The 20,203-nt window shown below is 42.8% G+C and overlaps 1 protein-coding gene across 1 annotated transcript in view; it reads right to left on the reverse strand.

Annotated features, from left to right (window-relative positions):
- Positions 1-477: 477 nt before the first annotated feature.
- Positions 478-20,203, reverse strand: part of LOC122555257 (SH2 domain-containing protein 1B) — a 33,540-nt gene continuing 13,814 nt past the window's right edge. The window contains exons 3-4 of the mRNA XM_043701065.2: positions 8,118-8,268; positions 478-1,935 (exon numbers count right to left, since the gene is read on the reverse strand). Coding sequence (XP_043557000.1) covers positions 1,895-1,935; positions 8,118-8,268 — 192 coding nt within the window. The 3' untranslated portion in view covers positions 478-1,894. The remainder of the gene's footprint in view (positions 1,936-8,117; positions 8,269-20,203) is intronic.

Genomic DNA, 20,203 nt, shown 5'->3' on the forward strand with positions numbered 1-20,203 from the left:
ACTGCATCTACATTCCAAAAGTTGTTTATGTTCTGAAGCGGTAGTTTGCTTTCACAATGGATTGGCAAAGTTTCTACATTATTAAACCAATGTGGGCTCTTGTTTTTTCTCATTCAGAAGGGTTTCCCCCAACATGAACAATTTTCTAATCAACAGTGATAATATACTTTCTCATTTTTGGCCACAAACTACACATTCCCTTTTATGCATAATTTGATCAGGAGAAACAGGTAGACACTTAACTTAGAAATCTGGAAATATTTCTTTTGTCCATACATTACCAGAGTGTTGATCAATATCCACACAGCTTTTTGTTGGCAAGCCTTTGTCTCAATTTCCAATGGCATAGGAATTCATTTAACCATGTAACTCTTCAAATCATTTCACACTCAGACCTTTGGCAAGGTCTGAATGTTATTAATATTATCTCTCAACTGTCATCATCAAGTTTGATTTTTCTGAGTTCTTTTGTAATGAAATTAGCAAAGCAGCTTCATTAATATTGGTGATTTTTACTTTTACACTTGCCTTTCCTATTTTCATTGCCTTTCCACTCCATAAAGACATTTTCGGTTCAGAATTATGGAAACCTGTGATTCAGAAATGCCATGTTTTTGTGCAACTAGCTTTTGAATTTACAATTCCTTCAATCTGTTGCGAAGATCTCCTTATTCATGCAGTGACAAATAAGTTTTTTTGTCAATGAACCAATTGGAGATTTGACTTCCATTTTTCCCTCTCGCACACTCTCACAAACAAGTGGAAACCAGATCAAGCTGGTTCTCAGGTTTAATGAGCGTAGATCCCAGTCAGATTGAGAGGGTTTCCAAAGGACAGTCCAATTAAACTTAGAATATTAATTCTATTTCATCTCCACAGGTGCTGCTGAGTTTCTCCAGTATTATTTTTTCAGGTTGAGAGGAAATTAGATTTAAAGTTGAAAAATCTTATTAAAGTGGGATTGCTGTTAACAATTAACAACGTGACTTTAATAATTTTATGATAATTACAGAACTCTCATTTTCTATTTGTGCAGAAACCCAAATGAAAATAGTCAGAACTTTCTCTATGCAATTTCTACCAATATCACCAAATCAAATATAGAATAATTTATGAAGGCCTTATCAGCCCAAAAGCCCAGACTTTGCAAGGATTTTGATTTTGCAGGGATAATGCTGTTAAAGCTGTCAGTGTTGATTTGTTGCTGAGCAGCCATTTTAGCCCTCAAAATCTAATTTTATATTTTTGAAATGTCAAATTTCTTCTTTATGAAAACTGTCATAAGACTTAATATAAAATCATTTTCGAATTTCTATTCAACATATTTCACTTTCTGTCTTAATCCTATGTGTGCACTCCAATCTGCAATTCATTCTCTACAAGTTGATGGAAAAAGTGAAGGATAACCAATGCATTTTATATCCCATTTTCCTGTTACTGAGAATTTTTCAATTTACTATTTAGTGGCATTGGTGCTGGATACCAGCATGCCCCTATTCTTGGCAGTAAAATCAAATTAACACCAGGAAATGTGAAATGCATTCCTGGGCAGTTCCTTAGAGGTCAGCAGTGAGTGTTATCAATTTGCCATTGATGACAAAACTGGGGCCTTAAAGAAATTTTAAAGCAAATTATAGTTGCTTAGAAATTTTAAAGATCAGTGACTACAAAGAACATTTAAAGGTATTTATAATAAATGAAAGCTGCTGCTAATGAGGGAGAGAAGCTAAAGGAGTTTTTTTTATGCAATGTGCATATTGCATCTGGGTTAAGTGGTTACATTCTTATGATGTACTATGCACGTATGCATAAATTGTGCTATTACAATTCCAATGCATTATGTTACTTTAAGAAGAAAGAAGGTTGTTCTTCTGTTCAATAATATTGAACATTTTCATTCGCCAAGTACTTCAACATAGTCAGCGTCATTAACTTCTGCAAATAAAAGACAAATGAATAATAAATCGAGGAGATTGTATTGAAATAATGTTTAAATCATTTCAAAGTAACTTTTATCTATTTTCTGGCAAGTTTTTGTTCCAACTTTATTTTCTTTTCAGATCTCTGCAACTCAATGCCACTTCTAACAGAGGTTAAGCACATGTTACTGTCAATGCCTGTTAATTATTCCACATAGTTGACTCAGAGTAGCTCAGTTGATGTTTCTGATCATATTTTCTTCAATAACTTATTAATGATGTAAATTTCTCACAAACATAACACTCTGGAAAAAGAACAACAATGGAAGCATAAGATGCTTGGCAGTGGCTGAAAGCAAAATATCTATTAATACCTAGGCTTGATTAAAGTACAATGGCCTAAATTGCTACAAACCACCTGAAACCCTTCCACCGTTTATTGTCCCTCTTTTAGCTTACTTCTTTTAAAAAATACTCATATAAATAATTTATGATTGAATAGAGGCCATTTTATAAATTGAAGGCAAGATTTGCAGCTGCAAATAGCCTATCTCTGACCTGATAATGTGCCCATTATTACTTGTCATTGAGCAGTCAATGGCTCACATTTCTTTCTCAAGCAGTACTCATGAAACATGTAATAATGTGTCAGACACCAGCTATTCTTTCAATTTTTTTTGCACACACAATCTTACATAGCTGATTTCATAAAAAAGAAATTATGCAGACATTTCTTCCTGATAGTGCTCAGAAATTATTAACTATTTGGGGGAGGTGGGAGCGTATAGGATTGTCACTGCACTACACTGGTAATCAAGAGACCCAAGTTAATGCTCTTTGGATCTAAGTTCAAATCCCATCATTGCAGATGGTGAAATTTGAATTTGGTTAACAATGTGGAATTAAAAACAGGTCTACTGTGATCATGAAACCATTGTCAATTGTCAAAAAAACTCATCTGGTTCATTAATGTCATCTGGTCTTGCCTACTTGGGACTCCAGATCTGCAGCAATGATGTTGACTTTAAAATGCCTCTGGAATGGCCCAACACGTCACTCAGTAATATCTAACTATACAAAGTCTAATAAAAGGAATGAAACTAGACAGACTATTTGGCATCTACCAAGGCACTGGAAACAAAGATCAGTCAGAAGCTGAGTTGTGAAGAGCACATAAGGGATATGGATAGGTTAGGAGAGTCAGCAAAGATCTGGCAAATGGAGATCAATGTGGGAAATTGCGGCATTGTCTATTTTGGCAGAATAAAAAAAACATCTAAATCATGAGAGATTGCAAAATTCTGAGATGCAAAGAATCTGGGAATCCTAGTGCATGAATTGCAGAAAGTCAAAATGTAGGTACAGCATATAATCAGAAAAGCTAACAGAATGTTATGTTTTATTGCGAGGGTAACTGAATGCAAGATTAGGGAGGTTATGCTTCAATTAGACAGGGCATTGGTGAGACCACATCTGGAGTACTTTGTACAATATTTTTGCAAGGCTGTTAATGCATTGGAAGCAGTTCAGAGAAAAGTTTCTGGACCAATACAGCGAAATGTTTGTTAACCAGCACCTCTGGCAGCAGGAGTGTACCAGTTGATCAAATATTCTGGATAATCAAGAGCTATGAATAACTGCAGTAAACTCAGACCAAGTGAAGCTTCAAAACATCGACATTCCTGAAATAAAATCTCTGTATAAACATAAACACACCTCCTAAAAGTAAGTAATAGAAACATAATGCAGGGGTATACGCATCATTGTTACACTTTATTTACAGCATAAATACTTGGACATCATAGCAAATCGCAGTAATTGAAGTAAATAATTTTTGCTGGTTTATCAAGAGTGCTGGTTGATAAGGTGCCAGCTAAAATAAAGCTTGCTGTACCTGGAATGAGTAGATTATTTTATAAGGAAAGGTTAGGCAGACTAGGTATGTATCCTCTGTACTTAAGGAGTGGATATTGAAACAATGTTTCCTCTTATATAAGAATCTATAACTAGGGGTTATAAAAATAAAGGACGCCCATCTAAGACAGAGATAAAGAAACATTTTTTTTATCACAGAGGTCTGTAAGCTTGTTGGCAGTTGATGCACAATCTTTGAATATTTTCAAGATAGAGGGAGGTAGATTCTTGATTACCAAGGGAATGAAAGATTATTGGGGATTTAAAGAAATGTAGACTTGAGGTTAACATCAAATCAGACACGTTGTTATTAAATGGCAGTGCAGGCTCGAAGGACCGAATGTCCTGCTTTTGTTTCTTATTCATATGTTTGTATAAAGAACACTGTGAACCAGGAAAGTCCCCCCTTGCTAGCATTTGAGGATACTCATTAGGCAGAATGTTATAGGAGTCTGAACACCATGTTGTCAGATTATGGCAGGATCAAGAGACAAGTACAGTGAGGCCATCTCGAGATCAGGAACAACTCACGCCATACTTTATGCTTTTGACAAGTGGCATGGCAAGATCCTCACTAAGCAGTGATTAATGTCACAACCAACTTCATTAATATTCAGTCAACCATTTTACCAAACTCACCAAATGATCTTGACATCAGGAAAACACGATAAGGAAACTGGAATGAAGACTTGGCAAATTTAGCTCACTGCTTGCTCCAAAGGCTCTCCATGTTGGAAACTGGGCACTAACATCTCAGGGCACACCCTGGTACTAGCCACACACACACAAAACCTACATCCATGGACATTGGCATCTGACATGTCAGCCTCTCTGAACCCTCAGGTTCATCTTCTTTCAAGACTTCTACACTTAAATGGTCAGCCTGGACTGCAAGTCACTAGCGAGAATGTCATAAAGTGGATTTTTTTTTCAACATTGAGGATCTAATTTTTCTAATTTCTTCATATATTCTAAATGACTCACTATTGCTCTTTTTTTTCAGTGGTTGGGAAAATTCAGCCTGAAGACACCTAGTTATAGTTCCCCAATAAGAGAAATATCCTCTAAATTTCCAACGTGAAAAGCCCTTCCAGATTCTTAGTAGCTTTAATAAGAACATATGTAATTCTTCTAAACTCCTCTGAGTGTCAGTCAGACTTGATCAAACATTTCTCACAGGGCAACGTTTCATAATATAGTACCAGAATATCATCCCAGGAGTCATTTAATGAATTTGCTTTGAATTGTTTCCAATGCAAGTATATCCCTTCTTAAATGATTGGACACTGTACAGACTACTGTAGGGGTGGCCTAGCTGCCTAATCCTGAAGAGTGGTAGCAAGCCTTTCTAACTTTAATAGTCCACCCTCTTGCATTATGAAGACCAATGATTCATTTGCTTTTCTAATTGATTGATTGAAGAAGCTGAAGATTTCCTGAGAAAAAAGAACTGAGGAGATTTGATAGAGATGTTCAAATTCATGAAGGTCTAAGCAGAGCAGATAGAAACAAACTGTTCCCTTTGGCAGAAGGTCAAATATCAAGGAACACAGATTTAAGGTGATTGACAAAAAGACTGAAAGTGACATAACTAAACATTTCTTAATGCAGTGAGAGGTTAGAAACCTCTTAGCCTACTTGGTTGGCACACTTTCCTCATTCCTGAAGAAGGGCTCATGCCTGAAACGTCGATTCTCCTGCTCCTTGGATGCTGCCTGACCTGCTGTGCTTTTCCAGCAACACATTTACAGCTATTATACTGGAGGGCAACCCAACCATTGTAACCACTTGATCCATAACACTAGAGGGCAACCCAGACATGTGTTCAGCAGGCATAGAATGAAAGCTATGCCACCACACAATTCAACAGACCAGTTTGACACAAATAATAAATCAGTTGCCTGGAGCACTCTGGTGGAACCCTGAATTAATTGCCAGGCATGCATTACTATTCATTCTGGTCTGCTGTATCCTGCACAACCCTATCACTATGCGGCAAAGTCCTTGTTATCACTTTGTACAGCAAGCAGTTGATGGGGGAGTCATTTACGTTCATCTAAGCAGGCAGATGGTTATTGGCTTAACGTATCATTAGAACAAAGGCTGCTGCCTTTCAGTGGGAGAGACAACAAACGGCCTTCCACTGTTCTGTCATTAGAAAGCCAGCTTCAAACTGCAGTATTTCGACATAAGCTGGCAGCAGTCTGGGCTTTCTAGTAGACAGACAAGAGCAAGGTGTATTGTAAAGCTCTTGCCAAGATGTGAAATGATAAGTGTAATTTTCCTCAGAAAGGGCAGTAGCTCAGGCACTGCAAAGCCACTAAAAACCCTATAAGGTCTCAGCAATCCTTGTAATTTATTTGAGGATAGATTGCTGAGTTGCTATAAGACCATTTGATTTTACTCCTTTGAGTACTGTTATCAGTAGCTGTGATTTCAGCAGTCCATGATCTTGCATGACCCAAACTTGGATGGCAACAAGCATATATCTCATGATAAGTAAAAACAAGGGCTGCAGATTCTGGAAACCAGAGTCTAGATTAAGAGTGGTGCTGGAAAAGTACAGCAGGTCAGGCAGCATCTGAGGAGCAGGAAAATCGACGTTTCAGGCAAAAGCCCTTCATCAGGAATAGAGGCAGGGTGCCTGCAGAGTGGACAGATAAATGAGAGGGGGTGGGGATGGGGAGAAAGTAGCATAGAGTACAATTGGTGAATGGGGTTGGGGATGGAGGTGATAGGTCAGAGAGGAGAGTGGGGGAAGGTAGCAAAGAGTACAATGGGTGAATGGGGGTGGGGATGAAGGTGATAGATCAGAAAGGAGGTTGGAGTGGATAGGTGGAAAGGAAGATAGGCAAGTAGGACAGGTCATGAGGGTGGTGCTGAGCTGGAAGGTTGAAGCTGGGGTGAGGTGGGGGAAGGGAAGTGATCTCAGTCTGAGCTTTAGTTGCATGACTGAATGTTGTGCAACTTCTGCTTTTACTGCAGTACAAGCTGAGACACTGGCCTGCAGATGCTGTATCATGATCAGTTCCATAACTGTTATCATGAAGTTGGCTGCCATTTCCATGTGGACTCCAAACTCTGCCGTTAGCCTTGTGGCAGCTTGGAGCCAGATTTTTAAACTGCTGTACAATGCTTATATCCAAGCTGGAATTGTGAGTGTGAGATCCCCTGATCCTCATATCACCAGATGATAATTGTTGGAAATCTAAAGGAAGAAAGGCATGAGGGGAAGCTTATGGTGGAGAGTAGGGAGAGAGGGGTTGTCTTTGCTTGGACCATCACCAGTTTGTAAATCAGAAGGTATGCGTGAGGTTGATTGAGTTGAAACATCCCATCAACATCAATCTTTTCAGCCCTGCTACTAGCCTATGTCACTTTCCATGATGGCCAGGACCATCTTCACCTTTAGGATAAGAACTTGCAGTCTACCTGTCATCTGTTGATTCAGAGCTGCTACCAAAATGTCCTGAGAGAAGTCACTGTATCAGTGTGTGAAGTGCAATGTACTTGTCATCACTGAATATGTGAACAGCTGTGAAATATTGCAAGGCTTGCAGCTTGAGTGTTGAAGATGTAGTGAAACCGTGAAAGTAATTTAGGTTGTGGTTGATTGAAATTCTGGGTAGATGAGTGAGGTAGTTGTGAGCATGTTAACCAAGTGGTTTGGTAAGTAAAGATATAGTTGAAAATGCATTCCCTGACCACTCACAAAAGATTACTACATTTCTTACAGCTCTAGATCCAGACCTTGGGGCTATATTGCTGACCCTGGAGTTACAATGCTGACTTTGAAACAGCGGTTTTCTTCTCCGATTGCCTCACAGTATCTGTTTGGAGGGCTTTCTGATACCTTGCAGATATGGAATCTTTTCCTCCTATTCACCTCCTGCACTAACGCCTCTATTGATGCACCAGAGATCCTTAAAACATACTTTTTTTGCCCTGTTGTTTTATTAGTTTTCATTCTTCCTGGTCAGAATGCCTTCCAATGACTTCCAGCACTGCTGCAACCAAGATTCCCTTTTAAGAGGTACAGTCTGGTATTATGGAGTGCAGGCTAACTACAAATAAACCTAGATCCCTTACTAGGATGTGGTCGACACTCCCATAGTCATTTAAATTATTAGGCAACACAAGTATGCTTTCTATCTGCATCAGTGGTAATGGATGTGGATTAATTCTAAACTATTTCTGACTTATTCACTTATTTTCGCCATCAAATTAATTGCTTCTACAAAAGCTGTTAAAAAACAAAAAATTGAAAAAAAACACCCCACATACCTTCATATTCATTCTCTTCATCTTCTTGTTTAGTTTTGGTTTTTTCCAGAGGGCAACTTAACTGAATCACTAGACCTTTGCCAGGTTTTTTATAGTAAGCAATTAAATCAGGCAGTCTTTTGAAGAACTTTTCTTTAACTCCATATCCAGTCTGTACAATGAAAATACAATGCATCTTGTTAAAAAGTAGCATAATCCATTCCTGGTCAGTCAACAGTCTACTTGTCAGAGTGTTATTCAAAGTTGAAAAATGTGGTGCTGGAAAAACACAGCAGGCCAGGCAGCATCCGAGGAGCAGGAGAATCGACGTTTCGGGCATAAGCCCTTCTTCAAGAATGAGGCTGGTGTGCCAAGCGGGCTGAGATAAAAGGTAAAGGGGAGGGAATTTGGAGGAGGGGCGCTGGGAATACGATAGGTGGAAGGAGGTGAGGGTGTGGGTGTTAGACCGGAGAGGGTGTGGGAGCGGAGAGGTCGGGAAGAAGATTGCAGGTCAAGAGAGTGGTGCTGAATCTGGGGGTTGGGACTGAGAAAAGGTGGGGGGAGGGGAATGAGGAAGCTGGAGAAATCTGCATTCATCCCTTGTGGTTGGAGGGTTCCTCGGCGGAAGATGAGGCACTCTTCCTCCAGGCATCATGTGGTCAGGGTCTGGCGATGGAGGAGGCCAAGGACCTGCATGTCCTTGGCGGAGTGGGAGGGGGAGTTAAAGTGTTCAGCCACGGGGCGGTTGGGTTGGTTGGTGCAGCTGTCCCAGAGGTGTTCCCTGAAACGTTCCGCAAGTAGGCGGCCTGTCTCCTCAATGTAGAGGAGACCACATCAGGTGCAGCGATACAGTAAATGATGTGTGTGGAGGTGCAGGTGAATTTGCGACAGATATGGAAGGATCCATTGGGGCCTTGGAGGGAGGTGAAGGGGGAGGTGTGGGCGCAAGTTTTGCACTTCTTGCGGTTGCAGGGGAAGGTGCCGGGAGTGGAGGTTGGGTTGGTGGGGGATGTGGACCTGACGAGGGAGTCGCGGAGGGAGTGGTCTCTCCAGAACGCTGATAGGGGTGGGAAGGGAAATATATCCCTGGTGGCGGGGTCTGTTTGGAGTGGCGGAAATGACGGAGGATGATACGATGTATCTGGAGGTTGGTGGGGTGGAAGGTGAGGACCAGTGGGGTTCTATCCTGGTGGCGATTGGAGGGGTGGGGTTCAAGGACGGAGGTGCGGGAAGTGGAGGAGATGCGGTGGAGAGCATCGTCGGAGGGGAAATTGTAGTCTTTGAAGAAGGAGGCCATTTGGGTTGTTCGGTAGTGGAATTCGTCCTCCTGGGAGCAGATGCGGCAGAGGCGAAGGAAATGGGAATATGGGATGGCATTTTTACAGGGGGCAGGGCGAGAGGAGGTGTAATCTAGGTAGCTGTGGGAGTCGGTTAGTTTGTAGTAAACGTCTGTGTTGAGTCGGTTACCCGAGATAGAAATGGAGAGGTCTAGGAAGGGGAGGGAGGAGTCTGAGACGGTCCAGGTAAATTTGAGGTCGGGGTGGAAGGTGTTAGTAAAATGGATGAACTGTTCAATCTCCTCGTGGGAGCACGAGGTAGCGCCAATACAATCATCGATATAGCGGAGGAAACGGTGGGTGTTGGTGCCAGTGTAGCTGCAGAAGATGGACTGTACCACATAGCTGACGAAGAGGCAGGCATAGCTGGGGCCCATGCAGGTGCCCATGACTACTCCTTTGGTTTGGAGGAAGTGGGAGGATTGGAAGGAGAAGTTGTTAAGAGTGAGAACCAGTTCAGTCAGTTGAAGGACGGTGTCAGTGGAAGGGTACTGGTTGGGTCAGCGGGAGAGGAAGAAGCGGAGGGCTTGGAGGCCTTCGTGATGGGGGATGGAAGTGTATAGGGACTGGATGTCCATCATGAAGATAAGGCGTTGGGGGCCAGGGAAGCGAAAATCATGGAGGAGGTGGACGGCGTGGGTGGTGTCCCGAACGTAGGTGGGAAGTTCTTGGACTAAGGGGGACAGAACAGTGTCGAGGTATACAGAGATGAGTTCGGTGGGGCAGGAGCAGGCTGAGACAATGGGTCGGCCAGGGCAGTCGGGTTTGTGGATTTTGGGCAGGAGGTAGAAACGGGCAGTGCGGGGTTGTGGGACTATGAGGTTGGAGGCAGTGGATGGGAGATCTCCTGAGGTGATGAGGTTATGGATGGTCTGGGAGATGATGGTTTGTTGGTGGGAGGTGGGGTCATGGTCAAGGGGACAGTAGGAGGAGGTGTCCACGAGCTGGCGTCTAGCTTCAGCGGTGTAAAGATTGGTGCACCAAACTACTACTGCACCTCCCTTGTGTTATTCAAAGTCAAGGATCTACAACTAACAGGATTTCATATTGGAATAATTCATAAGGTTTCCTTTACAAGTTCCCTAATGTTTTTATACCTCTTTCACTGTTAGGAAACTTCTCACACATACATTTTTCATATCATGAAAATCTTTAAAAGATTCCATATATTGCAATTGTAAGATTAACTTTTGTTTAGTGAATGCTTGCTCAGGACAGGGATGTGATAGAAAACAAGTTAGGCTGAATTCGCCCAACCCCTGAATGTCATGGATAATGTCAAGCCAATTGGGTTATACAGCAAGATCAGAAAAATGAGATTCTTGATGTCAAGAAGATAGTGTCCAATTTCGCACCCAACATTTGTATAGCAAGATGAGAATCTTGCTAGCCAACAGTGAGGGCCTATTGACATGTATTTACGTCTCATTAGTACCTAATCTCATGTCATTTATATGCAGTTTGCTATTCTGCCATGTAACAACAAGAAACTAAGACAGTACGATTCTCAAAATGAAAGTCAGAATGAAAACTTGACAGCTCCAGCTCACTGCTCCTCTGAATCTCCTCCTTGACCAGCAATCTCCAACATCTTAGGATATGTTCAATGAGAAGCAACTGCCTGCATATTTCATCCATGGAAGTTGGTATCAGACACACCTCACCAAATCATCATGGCACATCTCTGAATCACTCAGAATACAATTATCCACTTCAGTACCGCACTTTGGAGCACACTGACATCCTTTGTGGCAATGCTCCTGCCACTTTGTGCAAAGGAACAGGCACTTATTTCAAGGATTATAGCCGGGTGCATCTCAGGGCACCTAGCTGGTGCTTTCAATGCTCACTCACTTTGTCCTACTTGGATGCTCACTGCATCTTTGCCTTGCTGTGCTTTGCCTTGCTGTGCTTTGCCTTACCTTACCTTACCTTACTTTTTGGTACTTTGTCACTTCATTCAGAACTTACAGCCTTGCAGTACCTCTGACATGCCTGGAACCAGATGTAACAGTATTGCAATTGAGTCAAGGTAACTACAAAGGCATGAGGGATGGGCTGGTCAGGTTTGACCGAAAGGAGAGCTTAGCAGGGAAGACAGCAGAGCAGCAAAAGCAGGAGTAATTCTGGGAGTAAAGCAGGAGTAAAGCAGGGGGTAATTCTGGCAGCCCAAGAAAGAAGAAACATATTAAGAGAAGGAGGAGGGAACCATGGCTGACAAGGCAAATCAGGGACAGCATTAAAGCAAAAGAAAAAGGTACAATGTAGTGAAGATTAGTGGAAAGCCAAGGGATTGAGAAGCCTTTAAAAACCAGCAGAGAAAATATCAATAGGGCGAAATATGAGGATAAGGTGCCAGGATCAAGGATGTCTCAGAGAGGGTGCAGAATGTTCTCACGGGGGAGAGGGGCCAGCAAGAGGAAGGGAAAAGGTTGAGATTCTGAAGGGAGATTACAGAGAGTTAGGTAGAAATTTAAAAAGGACATCCTTAAGGGTAGTAATATCTGGATTCCTCCCAGTGCTACGAGCTAGTGAGGGCAGGAATAGGATAGAGTAGATGAATACATGGTTGAGGAGTTGGTGTATGGGAGAAGGATTCACATTTTTGAATCATTGGAATCTCTTTTGGGGTAGAAGTGACCCGTACAAGAAGGACGGATTGCACCTAAATTGGAAGGGGACTAATATACTGGCAGGGAAATTTGCTAGAACTGCTTGGGAGGATTTAAACTAGTAAGGTGGGGGCACGGTGGGTGTTGGTGGGACCCAGGGAGATAATGAGGAAGGAGATCAATCTGAGACTGGTACAGTTGAGGACAGAAGTGAATCAAGCAGTCAGGGCAGGCAGGGACAAGGTAGGACTAATAAATTAAACCGCATTTGCTTCAATGCAAGGGGCCTAACAGAAAAGGCAGATGAACTCAGAGCATGGTTAGGAACATGGGACTGGGATATCATAGCAATTACAGAAACATGGCTCAGGGATGGGCAGGACTGGCAGCTTAATGTTCCAGGATACAAATGCTACAGGAAGGATAGAAAGGGAGGCAAGAGAGGAGGGGGAGTGGCATTTTTGATCAGAGATAGCATTACAGCTGTGCTGAGGGAGAATATTCCTGGAAATACATCCAGGGAAGTTATTTGGGTGGAACTGAGAAATAAGAAAGGGATGATCACCTTAATTGGATTGTATTATAGACCCCCCAGTAGTCAGAGGAAAATTGAGAAACAAACTTGTAAGGAGATCTCACTATCTGTAAGAATAATAGGGTAGTTATGGTCGAGGATTTTAACTTTCCAAACATCGACTGGGACTGCCATAGTGTTAAAGGTTTAGATGGAGAGAAATTTCTTAAGTGCGTACAAGTCAATTTTCTGGTTCAGTATGTGGATGTACCTACTAGAGAAGGTGCAAAACTTGACCTACTCTTGGGAAATAAGGCAGGGCAAGTGACTGAGGTGTCGGTGGGGGAGCACTTTGGGGCCAGCGACCATAATTCTATTTGTTTTAAAATCATGATGGAAAAGGATAGACCAGATCTAAAATTTGAAGTTCTAAATCGGAGAAAGGCCAATTTTGACGGTATTAGACAAGAACTTTCAAAAGCTGATTGGAAGTAGATGTTCGCAGGTAAAGGGATGGCTAGAAAATGGGAAGCCTTCAGAAATGAGATAACAAGAATCCAGAGAAAGTATATTCCTGTCAGGGTGAAAGGAAAGGCAGGTAGGTATAGGGAATGCTGGATGACTAAAGAAAAAGAAGGAAGCATATGTCAGGTATTGACAGGATAGATTGAGTGGATCCTTAGGAGAATGTAAAGGAAGTAGGAGTATACTTAAGAGGGAAATCAGGAGGGCAAAAAGGGGACATGAGATAGCGTTGCCAAATAGAATTAAGGAGAATCCAAAGGTTTTTTACAAATATATTAAGGACAAAAGGGTAAGTAGGGAGAGAATAGGGCCCCTCAAAGATCAAGGCGGCCTTTGTGTGGAGCCACAGAAAAAGGGGGAGATACGAAATGAATATTTTGCATCAGTATTTACTGTGGAAAAGGATATGGAAGATATAGACTGTAGGGAAATAGATGGTGACATCTTGCAAAATGTCCAGATTACAGAGGAGGAAGTGCTGGAAGTCTTGAAATGGTTAAAGGTGAATAAATCCCCAGGACCTGATCAGGTGTACCCGAGAATTCTGTGGGAAGCTAGAGAAATGATTGCTGGGCCTCTTGCTAAGATATTTGTATCACCGATAGTCACAGGTGACTTGCCGGAAGACTGGAGGTTGGCAAGCGTGGTGCCACTGTTTAAGAAGGGCGGTAAAGACAAGCCAGGGAACTATAGACCGGTGAGCCTGATCTCAGTGGTGGGCAAGTTGTTGGACAGAATCCTGAGCTACAGGATGTACATGTATTTGGAAAGGCAAGGACTGATTAGGGATAGTCAATGTGGCTTTGTGCGTGGGAAATCATGTCTCACAAACTTGATTGAGTTTTTTGAAGAAGTAACAAAGAAGATTGATGAGGGCAGAGCAGTAGATGTGATCTATATGGATTTCAGTAAGGCATTCAACAAGTTTCCCCATGGGAGACTGATTTGCAAGGTTAGATCTCATAGAATAAAGAGAGAACTAGCCATTTGGATACAGAACAGACTCAAAGGTAGAAGACAGAGGGTGGTGGTGGAGGGTTGTTTTTCAGACTGGAGGCCTGTGACCAGTGGAGCGCCACAAGGATCGGTGCTGGGTCCTCTACTTTTTGTCATTTACATAAATGATTTGGATGTGAGCATACAAGGTACAGTTAATAAGTTTGCAGATGACACCAAAATTGGAGGTGTAGTGGACAGCGAAGAGAGTTACCTCAGATTACAACAGAATCTGGACCAGATGGGCAATGTACTGAGAAGTGGCAGATGGAGTTTAATTCAGATAAATGTGAGGTGCTGCATTTTGGGAAAGCAAATCTTAGCAGTACTTATACACTTAATGGTAAAGTCCTAGGGAGTGTTGCTGAACAAAGAGACCTTGGAGTGCAGGTTCATAGCTGTTTGAAAGTTGAGTCGCAGATAGATAGGATAGTGAAGAAGGCGGTTAGTATGCTTTCCTTTATTGGTCAGAGTATTGAGTACAGGAGTTGGGAGGTCATGTTGCGGCTGTACAGGACATTGGTTAGGTCACTGTTGGAATACTGCGTGCAATTCTGGTCTCCTTCCTATCGGAAAGATGTTGTGAAACTTGAAAAGGTTCAGAAAAGATTTACGACAAGCTTCTATCCATTCTAGCACTTTGCCTCTAACACCATGGGCCCTTCTCTTACTCAGTAGCCTCCTGTATGGCACCTTGTCAAAGGTTTTCTTGAATTCCAGATAGATACCATCTATTGGCTCTCCTTGGTCTAAACTGCTTATTACTTCCTCAAAGAATTCAGCAGATTTGACAGGCATGACCTCCCCTTGATGAAACGATACTGACTTTATGTTATTTTATCATACACTTCCAAGTATTCAGAAATCTCATCCTTCACAATGGATTCCAGGATCTTACACACAACCAAGGCTCAGCTATAATTTTCTGTCCTTCTGCCTTACTCCTCCCTTTTTAAACAGCAGTGTCACATTAGCAATTTTCCAGTACTCTGGGACCCTCCTTGATCCTAGCGATTCCTAAAAGATCACCACTGATGCCTCCACTATCTCTTCAGCTTAGAACTCTGGGGTGTAGTCCATCTGGTCCAGGTGATTTATCCACCTTCAGATCATTCAGTTTTTCTTGCACTTCTCCTTGGTGATGTTCACCATACTCAGCTCTGCCCCCTCACTCTCTTGGGTTTTCAAGATATTACTTGTGTTTTCCACCGTGAAAACTGACATGAAGTAATTATTCAGTTCCTCTGCCATTTCCTTGCTCCCCACTATTATTCTTTCCAGCATAATTTTCCAGTGGTCCAATGTCCCCAAAATAGAGAAATAAAAAGTTTAGAACAATAGTCTTTCCAACTCAGCTCACACTGGCACCTAGCCTCCAGTCAGCACCAGGCCTTTACTGCAGACCATGCTGGGCTTCACCTCGAGGCTCTTGAGGCTGGGAGACCACTCTGCAATCCCCTTGAGGTTCATCCTGAGGCCATGCTGGACAGAAAGACTGCCACTGGCCACTGGAAGACCACCATGTCGGCCGACAGAATGTGGTGCCGGAAAAGCACTGCAGGTCAGGCAGCATCCGAGGAGCAGGAGAATCGACATTTTGGGCATAAGTCCTTCATCAGGAATGACCTGCTTGGGATTCCTGATTAAGCATTTATGCCCAAAATGTTGATTCTCCTGCTCCTCGAATGCTGCCTGACCTGTGCTTTCCCAGCATCACACTCTCGACTCTGATCTCCAGCATCTGTAGTCCTCACTTTCTTCTCAGCCAAGGGACTGCCACATTTTGTCAAGCAACCATCATGCTAGGCAGAGAGATTGCCATGCTAAGCCGGGGGACTATCACACCAGGCCTGGTGATTGCCACACTGGGCCAGGAGAATGTCTCACTGGGTCCACGCTGAGGCCAGATTTCTTACAGGAATTACTAGAGCTACGATGGTCCCAGAGGACTGAAAAATTATTAATATGACACCCTATTTAAGAAGGGAGTGAGGCAGAAGACAGGAAACTAAGGACTGTTTAGCCTGACTTTGATGCTTGGTAGGATCTTAGAGTCCGTTATTAAGGATGAGATTGTAGGGTACTTGGAACTGCATGGTAAAATAAGGTTGAGTCAGTATGATTTCATCATGTTTGACAAATCTGTTAGAATTCTTTGAGGAGGTGACAAGAAAATTAAACTAAGGAGATCAAATGGATGTGATCTTTTTGAATTTTTAGAAGGCCTTTGACAAGATACCACACAAGAGACTGTTAAATATATGAACCCATGGTATTATGGACAAGGTACCTAAACAGATAGAGGATTGGCTGACTGGCAGAAAGCAGAGTGCAGATAAAGGCATCTTTTTCGGGATGGCTAGTGGAGTTCCATATGGGTCCATGTTGGGACCTGAACTATTTATGTTATATGTTAACAAATGGACAATGGAACTGAGACCATTGTTGCTTAGTTTGCAGATGATACAAAGATAGGTGGAAGGATAGGTAGTATGAGTAAGTGGGGAGATTGCAGAAGAACTTGGACAAGCTTGGAGAGTGGGCAAAGAAATGGCAGATGAAATAACATATGGGAATGTGTGAGGTAAGGCACGTCAGGAGGAAGAATCAAGGCAAGTTGTAACGATTCACTTTAACTGCAAAAGCTGAAGTCACCTTCCAGTTTCATAGTCTACACAAATTGTTCACTTCAGGGCAGCGTGGTGGCTCAATGGTTAGCATTACTGCCTCACACAGCCAGGGACCTGGGTTTGATGTCACCTTTGGGAGTTTGCACATTCTCCCTGTGTCTGCGTGGGTTTCTGCTGGATATCTGTTCCCCCCCCCCCCCTTAGTCCAAAGATGTGTATGTTAGGGGGATTGGCTATGCTAAATTCAGGGATGTGTAAGTTAGGTGCATTAACCATGGGGAAATGTAGAGTTACAGAATGGAATAAGAGAATAAGGGGATGGGTCTGCATGGGATGCTGTTCGGAGGGTTGGTATGGACTTGTTGGGCCAAGTGGCCTGTTTCCACATTACAAGGATTGTAAGATTCATATTTTAGACTCTTAAAGATCCACACAATTATCCTATATTAATTGCTGCCTTTCTTGTATAATCTGAGGTTTGTTGTCAAGTGAGATGTTTGCATTATTGCTATCACATATACTATCTCCTAGTACAGATAAAAGGCTTGAGCAGCATATGTCTGGATCAGGTCAGCAGTACACAAAGTGCACGGAGAGGCATCCTTCTGCCCTCCTTGTTGGAGACTTCTATTTCACAATATTTTGAGGTAGCTTATAAATGTTATTTATGTGTGCTGCAACCCCTGAATTATCACATTACAGAGGAGCAGCTTTGTTTCTGATATTGGCCATATAGACTCATCGGAACTATGCAGAATGAATCCAGACACAGAAGTGTGGTTGTCTCTGTAGCTGTTTCACATGATAGGATGAGAAATAAATGCATCTGGGAGGCCAGGACTAGCAACAACCTCCAGGGGATGTGAAGCAGCTCCTATTGCAGAATTCTAGATGTAAGTGCCCTTGTGATGTGTCGAAGATGCCAAAGAGACACTGAAACTCATCTTTAATAGAATGTCATGCAGGTGAGAGAAAGGCAGTGGCACTGTACTTTGTTTAGATGTAGCAGTCAAAACACCATGTCAAGACATCTAGTATATGTGCAATACAATACCATATTCCACTTGGGTAAAGGAGGACCATACAGTGGCTCCCTCACATCAAGCTTCCATTCTGGTCATTTATGGGGGTTTGTTGAGGCGCTGCTTAATTCTCTTAAAGTGGTGGATGCATGAAGGCTATGTGATGGATGATGAGGACTCCTGAGAGCCATAGCATAGTACAGTAAGACACTGAGAATGTTATTTCGAAGAAACAGCACCTTCAGCATCCCAGAGCGCAGTGGTGTTGGCAGAAGCAACCCAGACAGGACTTCTGTGTAATATAGGGGACCTGAACCCATATGTTTGCAAATGTTTTGATGCTCCATAAGCCAGCACTCCCTGTGTAATCCCAAATGCAACTTGGCCCTTTGATTTTTTTTTATGTTTTTGTAGTTGTTTAATAAAATTTAAGGTTAAAAATTAATGGAAGCCTTCACAACATCTGATGCTCCTTTATTCAATCTAACAAAGTTATGTGCTAGTATGGGTGCGGTGAAAAGGCTGGCTATTGTTCAAACAGGGTTAGCACATCATGTGGCACTAAGTATGACTAGCCTTTCGATTTCCATCCTTGTAGTTAAATCTTTAATGATAGTTAATCACTCTGCTGATGATGGAAAGTCAACATGTCTCTATAAATGTGATCATGCATTTACATTGAGCAGCATATGTCACCCATGCCACTTATATTCCCTCAGATGGCTGTCATTTTCTTTTGCCTTCTACCACACCTAGATGCAGTTCTGGGTTGGCAGCTGCGGTGGAGGGAACCTGTCCTGTTGGTCTGTTGGTCTTGGAGCTTTGGTCTGGTGCCTCTGGGGCCATTGTGGCTAGAGGACCCTGGCCAGATGCAGGTTCACCGTCCTCAGTTGGAACTCCCAAAGGGTTCCAGATTGCAGGCAGGGTGGAGGTGGAGGTTCTGCTCTTCTGGAGTGTACTGAGAGGTGACTTCTGGGTTGCCTTATGTGTTCCTCCTCATGCTGGGTGCCTAGTAGTGAGGAAAGGCACCTGTAATGAGATAAAGGTCCCTCATCTACCTGTCAACTTGCCATCAATGCTGAGCACCTATGACTCGAGGAATGGCGTGCAGGTCTGTGCGTATATTTGACAGACACTGAGTGAACAGGCCTGGGCCTTCATAGCAGCCATCGACCGGTCCACAGGGGCGATCAGATGTCAGCATGCCACAGGGAACACAGTACAGATACTGTTGGTGCACTTCTCCAACATTTGAGTCAGTTTCTCAAGTGCATCTGACAAACCTGCAAGCTGTTCCTGTTTCTTAGTGTGTAGTTGAATAAAATTAGTAATGCTGACACCATTCCCTACCTAGGGCTAAGTAAGTGCTTGATTTCTGGAAGCTCTCGAAGTGCTAGCAACCTGGGAAATTTCTTTCTCAGACAACTGTGCTGAAATGGCAGTAATGTGCTCATCAGAATTTGCTCGGGGCTCTAATCTAGCTAACATATCAATGAAGTGTCAATGTCTGTGCTGGTGGAGAAAAGAGTTGTAAGTGCTTCATCTGAGGTGTCTGTAGCTTGTTCTTCAGCAGTGGAGGAGGTGATAAAGCACCGAGGGCTAGTCTTTTCTTGAAAAAGACCATGTGCCTTACAGATCCAGGGTCCCAGGTTCAATTCCAGTCTCGGGCGACTGTCTGTGTGGAGTTTGCACATTCTTCCCATGCCTGCGTGGGTTTCTCCGGGTGCTCCGGTTTCCTCCCACAGTCCAAAGATGTGCAGGTCAGGTGAATTGGCATTGGTAAATTGCCCATAGTGTTAGGTGCATTAGTCAGAGGGAAATGGGTCTGGGTGGGTTACTCTTTGGAGGGTCGGTGTGGACTGGTTGGGCCGAAGGGCCTGTTTCCACGCTGTAGGGAATCTAATGTAATCTAGATGCCGCTGGTGCCTACAGGAGAATAAAGTGGAAATGAGTCATGAAATATGGTTGAAGTTTTGGCATGTAAAAATACATTCATACTGCTGGTAATGGGAGAGCAGCACAGCATGTGACAATGAACATTATATTTGGTTTTCAGAATGTGAAGGTCGCTGGATCACTATATGACAGTCAAGGTCCCCTCCCCTCCTAAAGCAAGGATTCTCTCCTTGTAGGGTGTGAGGGGACTAAGGTTGGGCATCGACTACCAATCTTGGCCTTTTCAGTTATGTGGAATGTTTTCTGCTAACGTGAGACAAAGAGAGGAATTGAATGTGGTGGTAGTGTTTGGCACAGCTATAAATATTGGTGCAGGTGGAGGAAAGGTTGTAAGGTGACATGAAAAGGATGCGCAGACTCCATGCAGGGTGAGTAGTCTGGGGGTTCAGGTGCACAACAACAATTGAGGCCAGATATTGCAAGCATTTGTGAGCCTTTGTGGGAGGTGGGTGCAATAAAGGAATTGGAGTGATTATAAGGTAGCAGAGAGAAGATGGTATCACTTACCCTTCTAG

Source organism: Chiloscyllium plagiosum, unplaced genomic scaffold, assembly GCF_037043375.1.
Source record: "Chiloscyllium plagiosum isolate Xiang-an unplaced genomic scaffold, Cpla_swu_hap1 HiC_scaffold_12, whole genome shotgun sequence".
Taxonomy (NCBI): domain Eukaryota; kingdom Metazoa; phylum Chordata; class Chondrichthyes; order Orectolobiformes; family Hemiscylliidae; genus Chiloscyllium; species Chiloscyllium plagiosum.